We start from the raw sequence: 21878 nt of genomic DNA, 5'->3' as shown, positions 1-21878 counted from the left end.
GAAGCACAGATATTATTTTAAACTGTGTGAACAGTGCCCCTATGTATTTGTTATTCACTTTGGTCCAGAAAAGATCTAACTAATTTCTTTCTTATATATGATTTTATTTAATATCTATGCCATTATTATTATCATCCTAACTTTTGCAAACAATATATCTAATATAAGGAAACCAAAGCATCGCCAGCTTAAATAACTTGCTCAAAGTTATACAACCATTGGATGGCAGATCTGGGACTTAAATCAAAATCCCATGCTGCCTATCGACTAATCCTCTTTTTGGACCTCATTTTCTCATCTGTAAAAATGGTTAGTTCTGCTGTTTGTCCAACTCACAAAGCTGCTGTGAGTCTCGGGTGAGACAGGGTAGGCAGAAGAGTGTTAAAATGTAAACCGTTATTCACCTGAGAGGCATTATTGTTAAATCCATTACAACATCTTGAACATGATCCATAGAACGAATTAAATGCAACTGAACCTTTACACGTATATGTTTCACTTCGTTGACTACACTCATCCAAGAAGTCACCTTCTAACTGAGCCATATTGTCATGGAATAATCTTGGTTGGACTTACAGCAACTTCAGAAGCGCCACACTTTTTTTTAATGGCCCATGCTGAGGTATTCCAAAATTATAGTCGCGATACATCTCATTGAAAGCAATCTAATTAACCTGAAAAAAGTATACAATTACTGTTTGGCATTGTATTTTACATAGTTCTATAACCATGTTTTAAACTCTTCAGAGCCATGGGGTACCTGGGTGACTTAGTCGGTTGAGTGTCTGACTCTTGGTTTTGGCTAAGGTCATAACCCCAGGGTCCTGAGATCCAGCCCCACACTGGACTCCATGCTCAGCAGGGAGTCTGCTGAGGATTCCCTCCCTTCCTCTCCGCCTCCCCTGACTCGTGCACCCTTGTGCGTTCCCTCACTCTCTCTCTCTAAAAATAAATTAATAAATCTTAAATAGATAAACTCTTTGGAGCCAGGAAATTGCTTTCATTTGTTCTGAAAACTAGGACAGATCTTTGCATAGTGTAGTTACTCAATGTTCACAGAATTGGATTGGGTTAGTGTTCCCATTTTCTTGTCTTGCTTACAGTCTAATCCGTTTTACAGCCTACACCTATAGGAAAGTCAGTGATAGGCTGTTTAACTTTTTAAATTAAATGATACTCCAGACCTCCGTTCTTTGATAGCCAGGCACCTGCAGATTAAAATACACCCTGGGTTTTGGCCAGTGACTCTTTTCCTCAGAGATGTTTTGTTGCTTAATATGTTACCCATAAACCCTGAAACAAACTTGTCCATGATTCTTATAAAAATAAGATATACTCCTGCACGGGTGTTTTGTGTTCATACTCCTTGGATTGCTTTGTTAAAAAGAAACAGCCTCCTACTGAAAGTGTTTCCCGGGAGACTAGCACAGCATGTATAGACGAGTGAGAGGACCTCACATTGTGATGGCACATTCTTTTACTTATCTTCCTTTAAAATTTTTATCATAATGACCTAATAATGACCAATCGATTGATCTCTAAGGTGGCAGTAGTTGGGAACTGACAGATCTACTAATGAATCTTTTTCAACTTTCAAGGAAGAGGAAAATATACCTTACATAAACTATTTCTGAATGTAGAAAAGGAAAATAACCCTTTCAAAAAGAAGAAAATTAGAGGGGTGCCTGGGTAGCACAGTGGTTAAGCGTCTGCCTTCAGCTCAGGGAGTGATCCCAGCGTTCTGGGATCGAGTCCCACATCGGGCTCCTCGGCTGGGAGCCTGCTTCTTCCTCTCCCTCTCCCCTGCTGTGTTCCCTCTCTCGCTGGCTGTCTCTCTGTCACATAAATAAATAAAATCTTAAAAAGAAAAGAAAAGAAAATTAGAGACTCCTGTTATTTATAAAAATAGACGTGTAAACTTTGGCATGGATGGAAAAGGAGCATGAACTCACATGGGGCCATTCAGAGATCCCAGGGTTAACTTGAATGAACCACAGTGTGTAGACCTCCAAAGAACCTTCACCAGAATCCCTTGAAAGCTTCAATATGTGAACACCTGCCACTAGGGACAGCCACATAATTGGTGGGGCCGAGTGCAAAATGAACTCCTTGTTCCAAAAGCAGGGGAAGTGGTGTTAAAGATACTAAAATATAGAATGATTTCTTTCCTTTGCAGTTTCCCTCTTCACTCTAATGGTGGTGTTTTTATTTGCAATTCAATGTCATGTTGTAGGAAACACAGGGGTACTGGAGAGGCGAGTGCACACATTCACAGGCACGGGGCGGGGGGGCTGCAGTGCCACTCGGCATCCACAGATGCACAGAAATGCATGGCTCACAGGCTCCTGAGTACCCCTCCTGCTAACCACTGGACCAACACCGCTGTGCCCAGGCCAGGGGCGGGGAAATCAATCTTCCTGACGCGCTGATCAGGGCCCCAACCCATAGCAGACTGACCAAACTCAGGAGGGAGAGGCTTGCACTAGTCCGGGCACTCTTCAAACACAGCATGGCAGGGCCGCCAGGCCAGGGCAGGGAAATGCTTGGGATGTGTGGATATGCAGGGGGCAGCGTGGGTCTCAGGTGGGGCTGGAAGAGGGAGGCAGGAAAGTGAAGTCCAGAACGCATCCCACAGGACAGGAAGCAGAACTGCTCATGCCAGGCCCTGGTATGTGCACCATTGTTCCGACAGACTTCACTTACAAAACACGTTCAAAGATTACATTATGAAGAATTTCAAAATGGCAACTGCAGAACATTAACCCCCATGGATGAAGCCTTGTGTGAGGATACTGGTTTCATGCCCACGAAACCAGGCCTACCTGCCCACCCAGAGGACATCAACCAACCAAAAGAACTAACATATGTATCATTTAAGTTAAAAGACATTTGCCAGCTCTTTCCCTGATCCTCCCCACCCACTCGTTGCCCCTGAACCTGGTGGAATGGAGGGGGTAGAAGAGAGGCATGTACTAGACCAGATTTTACCTTCTTCCTGGTACAATTTCCACAGTTCAGGGGTTAAGCCTAAGGTGGAAAAAGTGAAAACACACTTAAATCAGGTTTATACCTGAAAATGAATCTCCATCATCAAAGTGAATGGTTTGTCTGTATGTATGTGTATCTGTATGTGGTTGTTGATTGATTGGCTGATTGATCAATAACTCAAAGTATCCAAAAAGCTGTGGGATCTACCTGAGATGCCAGCAAGGGGCAGAGAAGTAGTGGCCAATAAAGCATATTAAACAGGGGCGCCTGGGTGGCTCAGTCGTTAAGCGTCCGCCTTCAGCTCAGGGCGTGATCCCAGGGTCCTGGGATCGAGTCCTGCACCAGGCTCCTCCGCTGGGAGCCTGCTTCTTCCTTTCCCACTCCCCCTGCTTGTGTTCCCTCTCTCGCTCGCTGTCTCTCTCTCTGTCAAATAAATAAATAAAATCTTAAAAAAAAAAGCATATTAAACAGCCATTGATTAAAAATAAAGTCATAGTCTATCTGTACCCCAACAAGTTCAGATTATTCCATATAAAATATGGTTCAGCTATATAATAAATGGTTAATCCACATGAATCAAGCAGAAATTCCACCACTAAATTTACTGCATAAAAGAGGTAAGTGATAACGTCATGAGAGAATCAAATGATCCTAATAACTTGAATAATTTGATTATTTCGGTAAGGATAGCATATTACATTGATTATGTGGTGACCAACATGCAATTAATTACTTTGGTTGCTCAAAGACACACCATCTTTTGTACAAATGAGCAATAATCATCTGATTGCATTAATCTAGACCAGGATATTATCCAAAATAATAAAATATAATTAATTCTACCTTCAAATCCAAATCTTCCCTTAAGACACACACTACGGAACTCCACATTTTATGAATCAACAGCATTTTTAGCTCCTACCGTTCTCTTCCTTTTGCCTTATTTTTCTCTCCTGCTTCAAATTCACATTATCTTATTTATTTATTTATTTATTTATTTATTTATTTATTTATGTGACAGACAGCCAGCAAGAGGGAACACAAGCAGGGGGAGTGGGAGAGGAAGAAGCAGGCTCATAGCGGAGGAGCCTGATGTGGGGCTCGATCCCGGAACGCCGGGATCACGCCCTGAGCTGAAGGCAGACGCTTAACGACTGCGCCACCCAGGCGCCCCCACATTATCTTTTTAAGTCACATTAAATTATTAGAGCTCATTTTCACAAAACCATCTCTCTCTTCACTACGTACCTGAACTGCATATTCATTTAAAAGCTCTTTAGCAGGTCCTGGGGCTTCTTTCCCATTGATTCGCCATTTAATTTAAATATAACTTCATCTAAGATACAACCTAATTAACAAAACCTATTTTAAGTGACTCTGGGGTGGTGTGATTGCTCTAAAAATTTATTTGATGTGTAGGTTTGTGTTCATAACACTTCTTTAAAGTGTAAAACACTCGAAACACCTGTATTAATGTTCTCTCAAGAAGAGAAGAGACGAATGTGTGTAAGCACTTTCTTCCTTAGGGTGCCTGGTTTAGGAGTGAGTCTTCTTGGAAATATTGAAAACTCTCTGTCACTTTTAAAGGACTCAGGCTTGTATATCAAACTTCAGAAAGTGTTATTGCTTCCCAATAGGTTTCAGAATATTTGCTAATGATATTACAACTTCATCTCCTTTTGATGGCCTAAGGCAAGGAGTGAGCAACCAGCCCCACAATTCTGTCGAAAGCCTTTGAAGCACCCTTGTAGAAAATAAGTTTCTGTAATGAACTGTATCGATCCTGGGATCAAAGTAATAGCTCATCCATCAAGTGACCTAATTGATAATAAAATGTAGTTCAATGTTTCCTACATCACATTAAGAATCAATATATTGAAAAGAAAACTATGGCAATTTTTCTCAGTGACTGAAATCTCTTTTCCGCACTTGGCCCCATTATTGATCAAAAAAATTATGATTCAGCAGTAGATTAGAATTGGAAAAACAGGTGACAGTGTTGAACTTTACCTGAAGCCCCTGTGTTCCTGGAAAGTAGCAAGAGTCAAAAAACCTGCCCTGCCCCCAATCATTCCGTCTTCTGAGAAATGATGAGCTTGCTGTCGTATATTCTGAGGTAAGAACTGCGTCTCCCACCTCCATCTCTGAACAAGACTCCCTCGTCTTTCTGTCTGTTTGGACTTCTGGGCCCCCTTCCTTGATTTTGAGATGTTCCTCATTAGTGAATATCCTCCCTCTTGAGATAACCTGATAAAACCGTCTCCATTAGCCAGTGCATTTTGTCTTTCACAGTTTCTTCACAAGAGAAAACAAAATGTTCATGTTCTTTGTTAAGTTCAGGGAAGTCAGACTGCAGTTGGAAAGTGATACGATTTTAAAATGACCAGAACATTACAGTTGGACTGTTTTAAAGCAATGTTTACAAGGAAAGAATAGGTATGAGGTAGATGGGATGTAACACCGACTGTTGCCTAAGGCCCTGCCAGGAAATAACAGCCACACCAGGTCTGGAACTGCAGTTGAAATAACAATTTCCTTACCACTTTTTTCTCTTACTTCTTTGAGGGTGTTGTTAATCTCATTGGAATTTTCACCTTAGTAATGACTATAGAATTAGGTATAATTCCTTTCCTCATTAATTTCCAGGTTAAAAAATTGTATGTGTGGGTGTGAGTGATTTGAACAGGCTTATGAGTGGCACAATACAAAATGATAGACCTTATTCATGAAAACTAATCCACCTGCAAGGATTAAGAAAATGTAACCATAAATTATGGTTGTGTAGCAACTCATACTCAAATATTTGCAATCTCAGTTACTCTCCTACCTACAAAAAGGGCTTGTGATGGCAATCACAGTCATAAAAGAAAGCAGAATTTCAATAAATAGGACTGCTTTAATATAGGTATCTTATACAATGTCTAAACTTCTTTTATAAAGGGAATGCCAATGGCTATATATCCATTTAAACAGACAGATAAGTGAGCCTGACATGGCAGATTCTAGTGGCAAAAAAGAATTCTTATAAAGGAAATAAATGCTAAACTTTGGATATGGCTAAAAATTGTATTTGTTTCTAAAATAATTTTACTTCTAAATATTCTTTTTTTTTAAAGATTTTATCTATTTATTTGAGACAGAGAGAGAGAGAGCACAAGGGGTGGGGAGGGGGAGAGGGAGAGGGAGAAGCAGACTCCCCGCTGAGCAAGGAGCTCAAGGTGCCTGCGCTGAATCCCAGGACAATGAGATCATGAGCTGAGCCAAGGCAGATGCTTAATCGCTCAACTGACTGAGCCACCCAGGCACCCCTACTTCTAAATATTCTTTATGTTGCTAATTGTAGCCCATTATAATCACACACAATAGGAAATAAAGCAAATGTTCCACAAGAGGAGATGGGTTAAATAAACTATGGTATACTCACTCAGTGGACTGTTCTGCAGCATATAAAAATTATTTTGCAGGAAAAAATGGCATAGAGAGTTGTTTATGAAAAATAAATAAATTAAAAGAAATGTTGCTTAAGATCCAAAGAAGAAAATCTGGCTGCAAATTGCATAAGTCAGACTCACTCCCAATTAGAATATAAGTTCAATAAGTAAGGGAGTGTCCGTATTTACTGTATCCCCAACACGGTGTTTGGTATGATGTGTTTAAATTAATAAATGCAAGTGTATACAAAATGATTCCATTAGAAAAATATATGTTATGCATAGAAAAACTCTAAGAATATGCATTAAAATGTTAACTAATTCTGAGTGGATTTTTTTTCCAGTTTGTATTTTTAATTTTTATAATGCAATTGTATTTCTTTTGTAATCAGAAAACAATAAAAGTAAGTTAAAAATATTATCTTTTCATAGATTTCCAGAGCAGTCCCTATAAAATATCCCGTTTCTATATTTAGGCAGTTTACAGAGCTGTCTGGCTTTTTCTTAAATCTTGGAAAGCAGCTTATTTTTGAAATCCTCACATTTTATCCAAGCTTATCCCTCAGTGAACGATCACACGCCGTCTGTTTTGGATTGTGATCAGTAAATGAAGTGAAAATCAAAATGAGGTAACTATTATATGCTGTCACTCATACGTTTCTCAGGTAACTGTGATTTCATTCTTTTTGTAATAACGGAGCCAGAATTGTCAGTGCTCCCCTGTAGAAATCAAGTTTACTGAACAGTTCTGTCCTCATAATCTTCACAAGCCACCGGTTTGAGGAGATGAAAACTGGCCAAAATCCCAGGGGCTCATTCTGAACACTCTAGTAATTCTCTCGAGCAGCAAACATATTTTAGACATTACTGAAGAATGCGAAGACCATTTCTAGACATTAACAAAAGTTAAACGTTTGATTGGCCAACAACTGGGCATTAACACTCCTCAGGAGGAATGCCGAGTGTATGAGTAGTGTGGTGGAGACCCATTCTTCTAGCCTAGACTGCCAAATGTATTTGGGGATACGTTCGACTTGAAATTGGGAAGTAAATATGCCCAGGGGAAGCTTTAGATATCCTGAATGGTATAGTTCAAAGCAGAAGAAAAACAGTCCTATCTGAAAAACCGAAGAGTTAGAAGGGAATGGTGTAGATTTGTTCTGTTCATTTGTAGATTTGCCTGTTTTGTTTTTAAGATTTTATTTATTTATTTGACAGAGAGAGTGACAGCCAGCGAGAGAGGGAGCACAAGCAGGGGGAGTGGGAGAGGAAGAAGCAGGCTCATAGCGGAGGAGCCTGATGTGGGGCTCGATCCCAGAACACTGGGATCACGCCCTGAGCCGAAGGCAGACGCTTAATGACTGAGCCACCCAGGCGCCCGTTTGGTTTTTTTTTTTTTAACATCACTTATATACAGATTATGTTAGAACCAGAAATATTAACCCAACTGTAGTACTCTGCTCAAATAAAGCTACCAATTCTCAAAGAACCACCTAGGATATTAACTTGTTCTGTATTTTGAAAATATATTCCTACAAAACTACTATTCCTCTTAAGTCAAGCTTAAAAACTATTAAGTAAATAGTTTAAAAATGTATTTATGGTCTATCTACAATTATATGGAGAAGGGTTTTAATGAATTATATTAGCTCAAATTTGGAGAGTTTCCTAGAAAAATATAATCCTTGAAAAGATTTGAAAAAATTGCCAAAGTTGTATTAAGAAAATAGAATGAAGAATCCCAGATACTTTGCCTGCCTACGAGAGAAGTTATGATAGAGATGGAATTTGCCTTTAAACCTTTTGCACCAAAAAGGAAAATAAGTTTCTAGAACCCTCTGTTATTCACAGCAGAGAACCAAAATCAATGTTGTTGGTAAATAAGCAGGAAGTTACTTATCTCTTCACCTGGCTTGAAATAATTCAAATGATTTTGGTTTACTTTATGGCGAAATAAATGGCAATACACTGAAAGTAACACACCGTTTAATTTATTTCCCTTAATTCAATGGCAGAAATCAAAATAGGAAGGGGAATATTTCGTACTTCCTACTGAGGGCTGATCTCTAAACGGAATCTTTTTCACAAAATTCTTTTTTTTTTTTAAAGATTTTTATTTATTTATTTGACAGAGAGAGACAGCCAGCAAGAGAGGGAACACAAGCAAGGGGAGTGGGAGAGGAAGAAGCAGGCTCCCAGTAGAGGAGCCTGATGTGGGGCTGTATCCCAGAATGTCAAGATCACGCCCTGAGCTGAAGACAGACACTTAACGACTGCGCCACCAAGGCACCCCTTTTTCGCAAAATTTTTAACACAAAAGCATGCACACTGCCAGTCTACGAAGTGAATGCTGATCATTGGAGGTTTTTCTACTTAACATTTATTTAATACCCACTTGACCTGATGTACTTGGTTCAACCAAAGTTACTATGGGATTACTATGGGATTTCATTCAATTTTTCACTCAATGCCATGTCTGGAAGCATCTTTTGTTGCTCATAAATTGAAAGTCCACATCCCTTCATAGATGTTCTTTTCCTTCTTTTGGTATCCCCTTTTCAGGACTCAGACAGCACCATGTACAAACCTCTATTTTTATAGCTGTTGCATTTATGATTTATGATTTATGACCAGTTCACTGATCTTGATAGGCTTCGTACTCACTGACAGCAGGAATGTCATTTTGTATTCTTTTTTTTTTTTTTTTACATAACACCTAGTAAAGTGCGTGGCACACATAGGAGGTCAATAAACATTTGGTGAATATAGTAACTAATTAATTAAATGCCTCCCAAGAGCTATAAAAGCTATAACTCAACTACAGAATACAAGATTCTGTTACTGAAGATTGGCGTATTAATTTAACGTTAGGATGGGAACAAAGTTCAGATTCTCTGCTCTTGGAGTCAGTAATACATGAAACATAACAGTGAAATAAAAGACTTGCTTGGAGCTGGACAGGAGGCTCTTTACGCGCATCTCAGCTGCGTGAGTATCCACGGTGCCACCCTGACGCTGATGTTCGTCCTTACAAGGGTTCAACTCTGTTAGGTAATCTGGTGCTTGACTAGCACTAAGGAATAAATGTTTCTTGAATTACTGTCATAGCCTTATTCCTCAGGTAAATACAAGAACTTTACATTTAGAAAGCAAGGAGGGTCTAGCAGAGGTAGTTACAAAGCCCTTCCCTATGGAAATTGTTTTTCTGTCATATGCATGCCTGTGACTCTTATGTATGGAGTCAAATTCTCCTGGGACCTTAGCCTCTCTCCGAGATGTAAATCGGTCAACTTTCAAATCTTCTGTAGTCCAGGAGAGGTGACTGGCTGACTCCCAGTTTAATCTGGTTCCGTCCAACTGACAGTCAGGAGTTGTTTGTTGCTGTTGTTGTTTGTAGCATAGTCTGATTCCAAGACAAGTGTTATACGTTGGGAATTTCTCCTCACACATATATACCCCAGTAAAACAAATTAAATATAATATACACAATGGGAAAGAAAATCCTTGAATAGGTGTCAATGACATGGTTATTCTCCAGAATGATTCTACCAACATGCCCTCTTAAGAACTGCATTCTCTTTATCTGAGATGAGTCTGTGCTGGGGCTGCCTGTGGATCTTTCTCGAACAGAGTCCTCTTCTGAGTGTAGAGAAAAGGAAGTCTGGTCCATTTCAGTCTTGCTGTCACGATAACAACCATCGAAGGCCATGGCTTGAACTCTATCAATATTATACATTCCAGCAAGCTGACAAAAAGACTTTTGTTAGTAAGTCATGAATATGGTTCTGTATGTAGGAATCACAGTAAAAGTCTAAACAATCAGATTTTTAAAATAGATAGTTTCAAGAAATGCTAAGAACGCTTTGCTTATTTTAAAGAATAGAATTCTGGTTTTGCCTTTAGTATCTGACTAAAAGTCATTTTAGTAATAAATGGAAAACATCATCATAGAGATTTGTTTTTAATAGGGATTTAGCAAGGTTTATTATTGTCTCCATAGAGATATTTGAACATTATACAAATAAATGTCTCACAATTATAATGTCAATGTCTTCTAATTTAGTTCTGACCTGATAGATTGGAATGCTCAAATGCATCTTTCCTCCAGAAAGGAGCACTGTTTCAGGTTTTGCCTTTGTTTCTGAGTAGTATGAATTGTTTGCCACAAGTTTGAGTTGAAATTGAATATGATTTATCAGAAGAGCAATATAAGCCAATTGGATCTGCTTTTCAACATATTTTCCTCTTTAGAGAAAACATAGCAATACACCCAGTCAGTGTGGGTTTTTTTGTCCAAAACCAGAACAATATCATCTGGTGATCCATTTATGCTTAAATTTGGCATAGGGGTAGGAAAAGATTTTAGCTGCTCTTTTTAAATGTGAATTGGCCAAGCCTTCCCATTTTTGCTGGAAAGTACCTATAAATGATACCAACATAGCCCAATTAAACAACCTGAAATTGGCTTATTTTTCAGAAGGAGAGAATTATCAATACTTCCTGGCTCCAGTGCCTGATTGAATCTAAACTACCATTTTTCTTTAAGGTTTTACTTTGAGGAAGATAGTGGTTCTCACTGATACAGAACAGTGTCTATGAAGCAGCTATTACTAATTTCTTTCTGAGGAAACAAAATCACTTCTTGATCTATAGTGAAGTTAAAAAACAAATATGAACAGGCTACTACTGGATGAAATTATTCAGAATTCAAATTGGAGGCTACAGAGTAAATTCTGCCAAAACACATATTTGGTTCATAGCAATTAAAAAACCTAATATTCTACTGAATTCAAGAGACATAGAGAATATCTTATGTAGTCAGTAAACTAACCAAAGACCCATACTCAAGTTATGTTGTCCTTTTTTGTTTTAGCCGTAGAAACTTTTCATAATAGAATGAAAATGCATCATATAAAGATGAAATAGATCAAGACTAAAAAACTAACCTCAGATAGCCAAAAATAACATTAATAATATATTCTACTCTGGATCTGAGGATAGAATAACTAATATAGTCTCTTCAGTGGTTTCATTATAGCCATCCAGAACACTACTGGTTAACCTACTGGACGTCATGATAATTTAAAACCGTGTATATAACTGATTAAATCTTGCAGTATACATTTTACCAGTAGGGTACTAATCTCCACTAATGTGTAAGTTTGTTGTTCTAGTAGAAACAGTTTTAGCATGGGTCTTTAATTTTTCACACTCGTCTACAACTAAGCACATACCCAAGGCATATTATATCTGAAGTAGGGATTTGACTATTTTATATTAAGTTCTAAGTCCTGGAAGTAGGAATACATTTGGATGAAGGTATAAGAAAGAAGATAACTTCTTTTTTCCTTTCTGGGCAAACGTTAACACTACAGACGATTTTTCCATGGCCCTTGATGTTCTCCCAGCTCTTGGCATCTGGGGGAGGTATGGACAGGAGTGTGATGGTGACGGTGGTAGTTAATGAGCTTTGCTTAACTTCATGATTTCATAGGGAGGAGCTCTAAACCCTCATGTTCCTGGTCTTTCTCACTATCCCTCCATCATCCTACCCTAGAGATTTGGGAGAAGGAACTAGCATGTGTGGTTCAGTTCCTTTTGAGTCCTCACTTTGGGATCTGCATTGTTTGTTCTCTGAGATGAGGTAAAAGGGGACCATCCTCACAGGGAGAGTCCTGAATTGTCTAGCTTTACCAGTGACCAAAAGGGTAAGTATGTTTAGTACAGTGATGAAACATTAGTGAGACCTCCTGCTCACGTATCTAAGACACTTACTCCCAACTGCTTTATCAACAACAAAGTGACATCATCCTGTCTCTCTGTCTGGTCCCCACATCTTTCTCTCTCTAAAACTCAGGTATAGAGGAAAGACGTATCACTGGTTATCCCCCAAACCTATGGACATGCCTTTCTACCCTACACCTCACCAGGGCATCCTACCCCTTTAACCATTTCTCATCTCAGACAGCCTGTCCCACTATCCTCGTTGAAACTGCTATTCTTTCAGAGCCGCGTCTCTGGGCACTAATCGCAATAAGAACTTAACATTTGTGTAGCATTTTACAGCTTGCAGAAGTTTCAGACCCATTTACTCCACCATTTACAACAGCCCTGTGAGATAAGTAGGAAGAAATGCCAACATTCGGAAAATGAAGAATGACGTTTAGGAGACAACCCAAAAAGCAGAGCTGGGAAGTTGTGGAGTTAGGTTTGGCATCACTTCTTCAGACTCCAAATCTTGTGCTTTTTCATTTTGCCCCACAAATCTAGGAATGGCAGGTAGGACATTTCTTTGAGATAATTGTGCCTCTGAAGGAAGTGGTTTCCAGAGACTGGGGAAAGGGGAAAATGGGGAGTTGCATAATGGGCACAGTGTTTCAGTTTTGTAAGATGAAGTTCTGGAGATTGCTTGCACAACCAGGTAAATATTCTTAACACTACTGAACTGCACACTTACAAATAGTTAAGATGGTAAGTTCTACGTTATATGGATTTTACCCCAATAAAAAAATTTTTTTTAAATGTATGATGCTTATTAACTCAAAAGATTCTCTCCTTAGTGGTACATAAGAAGACTGTACAACCCCATCCAGTGAAAAAGAAAATTCAGTAGCGTGAACACACTTGTTGTGTGGCCGGTGGGGGTCGGAGATGTAGACAAGTTTGGAATCAAAAGACTAGAGAGAGGTGGGCCTGGATTACGACAATGCCTCTCTCTTGGGTTAACTACTTTCCACATAAAAACAAAACAGAGAAACATCAAACTTCTTTTCCTCATCACACATTTTTTCCCTGTCATCTTTCACTTCACAGATTATCTAAATCATTACTATTCACAGTGTGGGTATGGACCAACAGCATCGGGGGTGTGTTAGAAACGCAGACTCACCGCTCTCTCACCCCAGATTTACTGAACGAAAACCTGAACAAATCCCAGGTGATGTGTGCACATCCATTACTGCATACTTGTCTAAAAGCTCCTGGTTTCCTCACACTGCCTACTGTCACTGTGGGTATGTATGTGGTGAGGACACTCACACAGTCAACAAAAGAAATGGAAGCATCAGCAAAAAAGCGAAATCAGCTCCTATTACAGCGTTGACTCAAAGGCTCTATAGTAGAAGCATGAAGGAGCGTTTCAGGAGATCTGAACTGCAACTGCATCTCTGTTGGCCGTGAATCTTTTGGCAAATCACCTTCCTTCACTAAAACTCTGCTGCTTCATTTTAAAAATAGAGATAATAATCTCTGTAAGGCTGACCTCACGGAGCTGATATGAAGGTTCGATTTGAAAAGAGGATATAAAACACTCTGAAAAGTACGGAATGCTCTCGCTACAAGTGTAACAAATATTAAATAATGTTTTGGGCATGTATAATTGTGCATGTAAGAATTTCTTAAACCAATGTGAATATATTACATTAAAATTATGTGCATATCTGTGTATATATATACACACACATATACACACACAGATAGTCTCAAGTGTAGGCTAGCAAACAAATCGATATGATCAATTAGGTTTTATGTCAGTTCTCATAACAGTGAACTGGTGCCCCAGTCCTTTGTGAAATGAAGCCGGTAGATATCAATCTATCCATTTTTATTAAATAATGGCACAAGAAACATGTGAGGACATTTAGAACCCAGAAGGCACCTTTTATTCCCAGTATACTGCGGAGAGAAGAATCTCTCTTTATGTTCTTCCACTCCCCCAAGTGACAAGAAGAGAAACATAAATCCTAGCTCTGGTGGAGAGAAATACATCATTTATGGATTGAGAGCACAGCCATTGGAGTCAGGGAGGGTCAGAATCAAATCCTGATTCCTCTTGGGTTGTGTGACCTTGGCCAAGTTACTCCCTATCTGCTCCTATGTCACCTCTGTAAAACGAAGGTGATAAAGAACCGACCCCTTGGGGTCACTCAGCATGAAGTGACATACAGTATGGTAGTGGTAGTATAATACCAATATAGTAAACACACGTTAATGTTAGCTGTTCTCACCATTCTCATCATCATCATCACCTGCTGGAAAGGATATAGTTCGTACATCAACCCTTCCTTTTCAAAGGATAGAGTCAGTGGGGAGGGCACACTGAGCAAAGTGCCTCACTCCAAAAAAACTCCTGGCAAAGGTGAGTAAGAATGCTGAGGAGACCAGCGAACACAGAGTACGGTTCAATAATAAATCCTGTAAACCTGCATCTGGCCAAGGTATAGAGACTTAACACAAGGGCTGTGACACCGTCAGGAGAGGATTATAGGTAAGGATAGTCTTTTTCACATTCCAAAGGGATCCGCTAGTTGAACAAGCAGTACCTTGCCTATCTTGTTGAATTGCTCCCGCTCTTCCGCGGTGGTGAGGTAGTTCACAGCTGCATACTCGATGACTGACAGGAGCACAAACAGGGAGCTGACCCACAGGTACACGTCCACGGCCTTGATGTAGGACACCTGCGGCATGGAGGCGCTCATGCCAGAGAGGATGGTGGACATGGTCAGCACCGTGGTGATTCCTGCCGTTGGAGAGTAGTGACAAGCTCAGTGACATAACCTTCCATTCTGGGATCTGGTGCTGGATTACACCAGGGGATGTATCTGCTCACAATATCTGGTGAGCAAAGCTGGGAGTGGGGGAGGAATCCCTGCCCGTTACCCGCGTACACATCATGAGCCTAAGCGAGAAGCTCTCCTTGGATTTGTCTTTCCATCTTCTTGCCCTTACCCCAACTGTCTATGGCGTTTCCTTCCCTCCGTGGAAAGACTTCACAGGCTCATACATATCTCTAAGGATGAATTCCTTTGTCCTCCATTGGGCCTCTTTAAACCATCCCAGAAAGGTAGAAATGTGTTTAATTAAAAAAATCCTCTGGGAAATAAATTCTAAAACCATTCCTACTACCTTTTCCCATCATTTTACACTTTTCTTGTTAAAGAAATTGTCTTCGAGTCAGTCTTTTATCTTTCATTCATCAGGGAGTGATCTTGTCATTTTCCATATTTTTCTTTCTTATCGAATACTTACGAGCCATCACTATTGCTATTACTTTGTCCCTTGTTACTGAAACTATAGTTCAAGTGAGATTTAGAATGGAAGTGTTGCTGGTGGAGGCTCAGTTCAGTGTAAATACTTACTATGCACCTGTGAAATGCCAGTTACCCTCCTCTTCCCTCCTCCCACCTCTCCCCTCTCCCCTCCTTCTTCTGTTCCTTTCCTTTATTTTCTGGCATAAGCATCAGAGGTTATGAGATCAGGGTTCTAGGGGACAATGGAGAAAGACTGACTCTGAGATTTCCTTAATAAAATGCTGGCCTGGGGGAGGGCTAGTCTGTGTCTGCACTAATTTCTCAGAGGGATGCTGCGAGAGTGCTGCCTGGAGAGAAAGTACAGTATTGTAAATATTTGAAATGTACACTAGCTGGCATGGCTTTATTTCCTAACTTCCCACCAGGGAGGCACAAATGGAGTCCTTAATGATTTTTATAAGTTGTAAGGACATTTTAATGTCAACAGACAGAGTCCTGAACAGCAGGAAGAGCACCGTGATTTACTCCTAAATGTACAGACGCAGCATGTGGACAGCTTTCACCAACACATTTCTACCCTTTCTACAATAATTCTTCAAGGTTCTCATCTGAGGGAGCCCATATCAAAGACAATGACAAATCTACGGAGCTATTCAATTTCAAATTAAGTTTTTCCGTTTCTATGATCAAGACCAACAGGACTAGGCAATTTGGCAGACACCACAGGAGGGCCCTGGGACCTTCACACTGAGCTGAACTCCAGGAGAAGTCACCTGAGTGCTATTCTAGCTCTTATCGGTGAACGCAGGCCACGGCCTCACTGAGTCCCGGGTTTCCCCAACAACGGTAATATCGACAGTCCGTGTATCGGAGGATGCTGTTTGCAGTCCTTGCTACATAAGCGTGGAGATGTGAATTTTTTATTCCCATTACAGGTGTACATGTAGCCGAAGCAAAGATTATTAAATAAAGCTTGCTTGCTTTTACTGAATGTTTACCCACCACAAACCTAGGTAAATATTATTAGCCATACGTTGCAGAAAAGAAATATGAGCTGAGAGTGGCTAAGTAACTGGCCTGAGTTTTGTCAGGAACAGGATCAGAACCTTTCTGTTTGAGTGTAGAACCCGTGCCTTTTACATGCAAGCCTGCTGCCTCTCATTCTAGACCTATAAAGGGATTCTCCTTTTGTTCTCAAGATTATAAACCAATCTCGGGGCACCTGGGTGGCTCCACCATTGGTTGAGCATCCCACTCTTGATTTCTGCTGAGGTCATGATCTCAGGGTTGTGGGATCAAGCCCCATCTCAGGCTCCACACTCAGCACACAGTCTGCTTGAGATTCTCTCCTTCTCCCTCTGCCCCTCCCCCTACTTGCTCTCATTCTCTCTTTCTCCAAAATAAATTAATAAAAAACTTTAAAAAAAGATTATAAACCATTTTCTGTACATGAAGCATCTCTGAGAGAAGACACTACAAAACTGAGAGTATAGGGGCGCCTGGGTGGTTCAGTCAGTTAAGTGTCTGACTCTTGCTTTTGGCTTAAGTCGTGATCTCAGGGTCATGAGATTGAGCCCGTGGTGGGCTTTGCACTCAGTGGGGAGTCTGCTTGAGATTCTCTCCCTCTCCCTCTCTCCCTCCCCCTGCTCATGCTCTCTCTCTCTCTCAAAATAAATAAATAAAATCTTTAAAAAAACTGAGGGTAGAATTATGTCAGAAAGCATGAAGGTACTTTGCGTTTTTCAAAAAGCTAAAAGTCTCATTCTTTTCAGGACTTCACTGGTAAAACTAAATGAATCCTACACTAACATTCGTATTTAATAGCTTTCCTTATTTAAAAAATTTTATGTGTCTTTTCTTACTAGTCTTCTAAGATAAAACTTGCTTTTTTTCAATGGACAGTAACATGGGGCTTAATGGACAAAATAAGGATTTAGAACAAACACATGAATATATATGCCAGGCAGGTCTGGTCATGCATTCTAAATTGACGACAATGGGGCCAGTAAAGGAAACTGCATTATCTATTTTTTACCAAAGAGCAATAAACTATCAGTCATTTTCCTTCAAAGTGTACTTAGTGCAGGTAATTTACTATAGCTTTATTTTTTTTGAAACCAGCATTTTAGATTTTCCTTGTTTAAAATAAGCAATAAAAAAAATAGAGAGTGGGGAGGGGGGATCGTTTAAGTTTGCAAGTAAAGGATGGGAAAGCTGATATATAAATTTTTAATGCAAAAGAACTTGAGTCAGGAGTACTACAGCCACTAATTAAACACACTTATGTCTTGAGCTACTCCTTAGATATACATTTATCTTGACAAATTGTATTCCTTCCAAATCCATTAAAGTTAACATCCCAATAAAGGCATTTTAAATATATGAAGTGACCATTTAGTCAAAGAAAGGTTCTATGCTGGGATTAGAAAATTATTTTTTTACCTACTGATATTTCTATGCATGGTCAGGAAAGTGTTAGGACACAATATTTAGTCTGTTGCTATGGGACTCAACTCCCTTGAGCCCATGACGTTACACTATACTAACTCTTAAGGACATGTCTAGGGCCTACAAAACCCTTTGGTCTGGAAAGAGTTACTCAGCTTTGTGTTTCATTGGCCATTTTTCACCACATATGAACGGGAGGTTCATGGGCCGGTGTGATGGCAGTAGGGCATGTGGGCATCACTTTTAGAACTACTGAGTCAGTTCATCCCTTCCGTAGCTGTGGTGTGGGCAGCTCTTTGAAGGGATAGGTATCTACATTCACCTTTAAGTGAGTAAAAACACTTTCCCTGTAGGCCTAAGCAGAAAGAAAATATTAAGTGATGGGAGGGAAAGGAAGGTAGGCTGGATATCCTAACACCACCACTCTACGGCCAGAAAGCAACAACAGTTATCCCACAAAGGTGGTGCCAGAGTCCAGTGCCTAGAAGTTCTGGGAACCTCAATGATGGTTAAATGAATTGCTCCTAAGTACTTACTTTTCCAGTTATATGTCATATTCTCTGTTAGGAGACATTTTTCTTTATCAGCAATGACATGCCTGAAAACTTAAGTTGTCTGTTTCCTGGTAAATGACCCCATGACTTAATATGTTATACATGAATGACATACTCCATGCAGAGGGGCCAAATGAGAAAGATGGAGGTGAGGAAAGGAAAGACATAGAAGGAAGAAATGAAAGTATAATAGTACTCATCCTTCCATGAGGGTTAGGACACTCTTGAACGGCTTTATCATAGTCTCACTGCCTCTCCACACCAAATCAAATGGAAAGCTAGATTAGTACTTTTAAGGTGTCCCACATTCCAAGTTATGGTAGCTATTATCTTTTGTGAGAATTGCCTAGTCACAAGTGATACTTCCATGCTGTTCAGCCTCAATCGTTTTTCACTTGAAACATGACAAATGTGAAAAGATCTTTACCAGCAAATGATTCATCCTTAATTAGAAAATGAATCCAAATGTGGAAAGGTCTTCATCAGCAATGAATGAATCATCATTGTTTTCAATTAGTAACTAAAATACAGTTATTAAAAACATGGTGGGCTAAACATTGACAATTTAACAACTATGTATTGAGCACAAAATATGTGCAGGGTACTGTGCTAGTTACTACAGGAACAAAAAAGGTGGTCAAATGATCCTTGTCCTAAAGGAACTCACCTTCTAATAGAGAAGACAAGTTAAGCTATCAAGGTGCCCCACGGCTACATACAAAATAGAGGAAGTGAGGTAGAAGAGATACCTTAGGAGAGATATGAAGAACCATGTGGCTCAAATATGGGAGACACCATGTCTGCCTGGAGCCATTAGTAAAAGCTTGTGGCCACTGAGAAATGGCAAGACTTTGACAGAGAAGGATAGGTAGAGAGGGCATCCTAGGTAGAGTAAGAACAAGAACAAAGGTACAGAAGTACTGTAGAGAAGATAAGCAGTAAGGCATGGGTGGCTGTTTGAGAACACTGAATATTCAAATTGGTTGAAGCTTAGGGCAACTGTAGTGGGGCAGGAATATGGTTGAAGATTTAGCAAATAAAAATACAGGACACTCAGTTATATCTGAATTTCAAATAAACAATAAGTAATGTTTTAGGATAAGCATATCCCATGCAATATTTAGGATGTACTTATACCAAAACATTATTTGGTGCTTGTCTAAAACACAGACTCAACCAAGTGTCCTCTATTTCATTTGGCAACCCTCAAGTGACACCTTAGATTCCAAGCTGAGAGTATTTATTCCAATGGCATTTGAGATGAGAGTATTGTGATCGCAGCTGAGTTTTGTGATCACAGAGAGTATTGTGATCACAGTTGAGTTCAGAGTATTGTGATCACAGAGTATTGTGATCACAGGGTTGAACTGTGGTAAGAAGATTAGGGAGTGAAATAAGCAATTATAAGGCCTGTACAAGCCCATACTACAGCTTTGTGCAAATTAGTAAATTTTCTGGAGGATGTCACTCCTTTTTTCTGGAGGATGTCACCCCAAACCATGTCCCATGGAGCTTGGGCTGGATTTCTGCTCCCTACTCACATCTGGGTCAGATTTCACAGCCTTGCAAGATGACCCTGGGCAGGTAGGGGTCTGTTAGAGCAATCCAGAGAAAATTAACAAGGGTCCCAGTTCTGGTCAAGGCAAGAAGAATGGAAGAGAAAGGATAAACATATTACAGAGAAGGCTGACTCTGAAGATTTAGATTCCTTATAAGCCATAGTTCTCGAAGTCTGGTCAGTGGGTCTTTTGGGCTCTCCAAGACATTTTCAGAGGGTCTGTGTAGTGAAGATGTGTTTCACAATACTAAGACATTTTTCGTTATGTTGATATTTGCAATGGTAGGAAGCATTGGTGGGAAAAGCTGCTGTTGCCTAAGCATGAATTAAGGCAGCAGCACCCAACTGATCTAACAGTCACTCTGTTCTTCAGCTTTTAGCATCACAATAAAAAAAAAATCTGTAAAAGTTGTTAATTTTATTAAATTATAGCCCTTGTGTATATGCCTTCTTAATATTCTGGTTGGTGAAATGAGTGGTATGTAGAAAGCACTTCTGCATACCAAAGAGCAATGGCTATCTGGAGGAAAAGCACTCAGGCAATTGAGTTATAAGCTGAACACCAGACGTTTTGAAAAATGGAACACCACTTTCACTTAAAAGAACAACTCATGGGCAAACTATGGTGTTCAGATTTGGTTATCTGGCAGACATTTCTCAAAACTGAGTAAAGTAAGCCTCTCACTTGAAGTAAGACAACTCATGGTATTTGTTGTCTAATGATAAAATTTGAGCTTTCAAGTCAAAACTAGGATGTTAAATACGTATCTATCACTATGAGCTTGATAACTTCCCACTACTCAAACACTTTTTGATGAGATTAATGGTGACATTAATGGATGTGATTTTCAAAAAGACTATTTATTTATTTATTTATTTATTTATTTATTTATTTATTTATTTATTTTGAGTGAGAGCAGGGGTGGGGGGCAGAGGGAGAGGGAGAGACAGAATCTCAAGCAGACTGCCCACTGAGCACAGAGCCCAATATGGGGCTCAATTCCACAACTCTGAGATCATGACCTAAGCCAAAATCAAGGGTCAGACACTTAACTGACTGACCCACCCAGATGCCCCAAATGGGATTTTTTTGACATTGTATAGTGAATTACATGAGCGTTGAGAAGATAGAGCTCAGTGTACCAACAGTTTTCAAATGACTGATGCTTGGGTAAAAGATCTAGTCAAAATGCAAAATGGATCAATGCATTTTAGTCTAATAGAATAGAAAAAGTCCATTGATGTGGTTTCAGATTCAACATGGTAACTAACTGTTGAGAAACTGTCACTCGCTGAGTTTTGGTGCAATGTCAAGGAGGACTATGCACAATTATCTGAAAACACTATTGAAATATGACTCTTTTCTCCAACCACATATCTGAGCAAGGCCAGTTTTCTTTCTATGTTTCAACTAAAACTTATTACAACAGATTGAACAAAGAAGCAGAGGTGAAAATCCAGCTGCCCTCCAGAAGGCCAGATAGTAAAGGTTTGCAAAAATGTACAACAAGCCACTCTTCTCACTTGTTTTTTTGTTTTAGAAAAAAGTTATTTTTCATAGAATGTGTTAACTTGTAATGAGTTTATTGCTAATTTTAAATGGACTAATACATATTTTTAAAAATTCTGTTTTAATATCCAACATGGCTAATAGTGATAGTTATAACCCACAAAAAACAAAAGCTCTCTGGGGTTCCTGATAATTTTTAAGGTGTAAGTGGGTCCTAAGAACCCAAGAATGACTGCTAAAGACTAAGAAGGAAGTTGAGGACCCAAATATGAAAGATTCAACACATTTGGGGGCCCTTAAAAGAACAAGAAAAGTCAAGAGAAAAAGTAGAGTTTGGCAGGGATGGTGGAGGGGGATAGT

General features: G+C 39.6%; 1 protein-coding gene across 1 annotated transcript in view; it reads right to left on the bottom strand.

The window, feature by feature from the left end:
- Nucleotides 1-9861: 9861 nt before the first annotated feature.
- GABRR3 (gamma-aminobutyric acid type A receptor subunit rho3) overlaps nt 9862-21878 on the bottom strand; it is a 46186-nt gene continuing 34169 nt past the window's right edge. Inside the window, 2 exon segments of the mRNA XM_045785660.2 lie at nt 9862-10164; nt 14741-14937. Of these exon segments, the coding sequence (XP_045641616.2) occupies nt 9862-10164; nt 14741-14937 (500 nt within the window).

The sequence above is a fragment of the Ursus americanus genome, chromosome 4 (genome assembly GCF_024610735.1).
Source record: "Ursus americanus isolate L20-20 chromosome 4, mUrsAme1.1.p, whole genome shotgun sequence".
Lineage (NCBI taxonomy): Eukaryota > Metazoa > Chordata > Mammalia > Carnivora > Ursidae > Ursus > Ursus americanus.
This window is presented reverse-complemented; position numbering and strand designations above follow the sequence as displayed.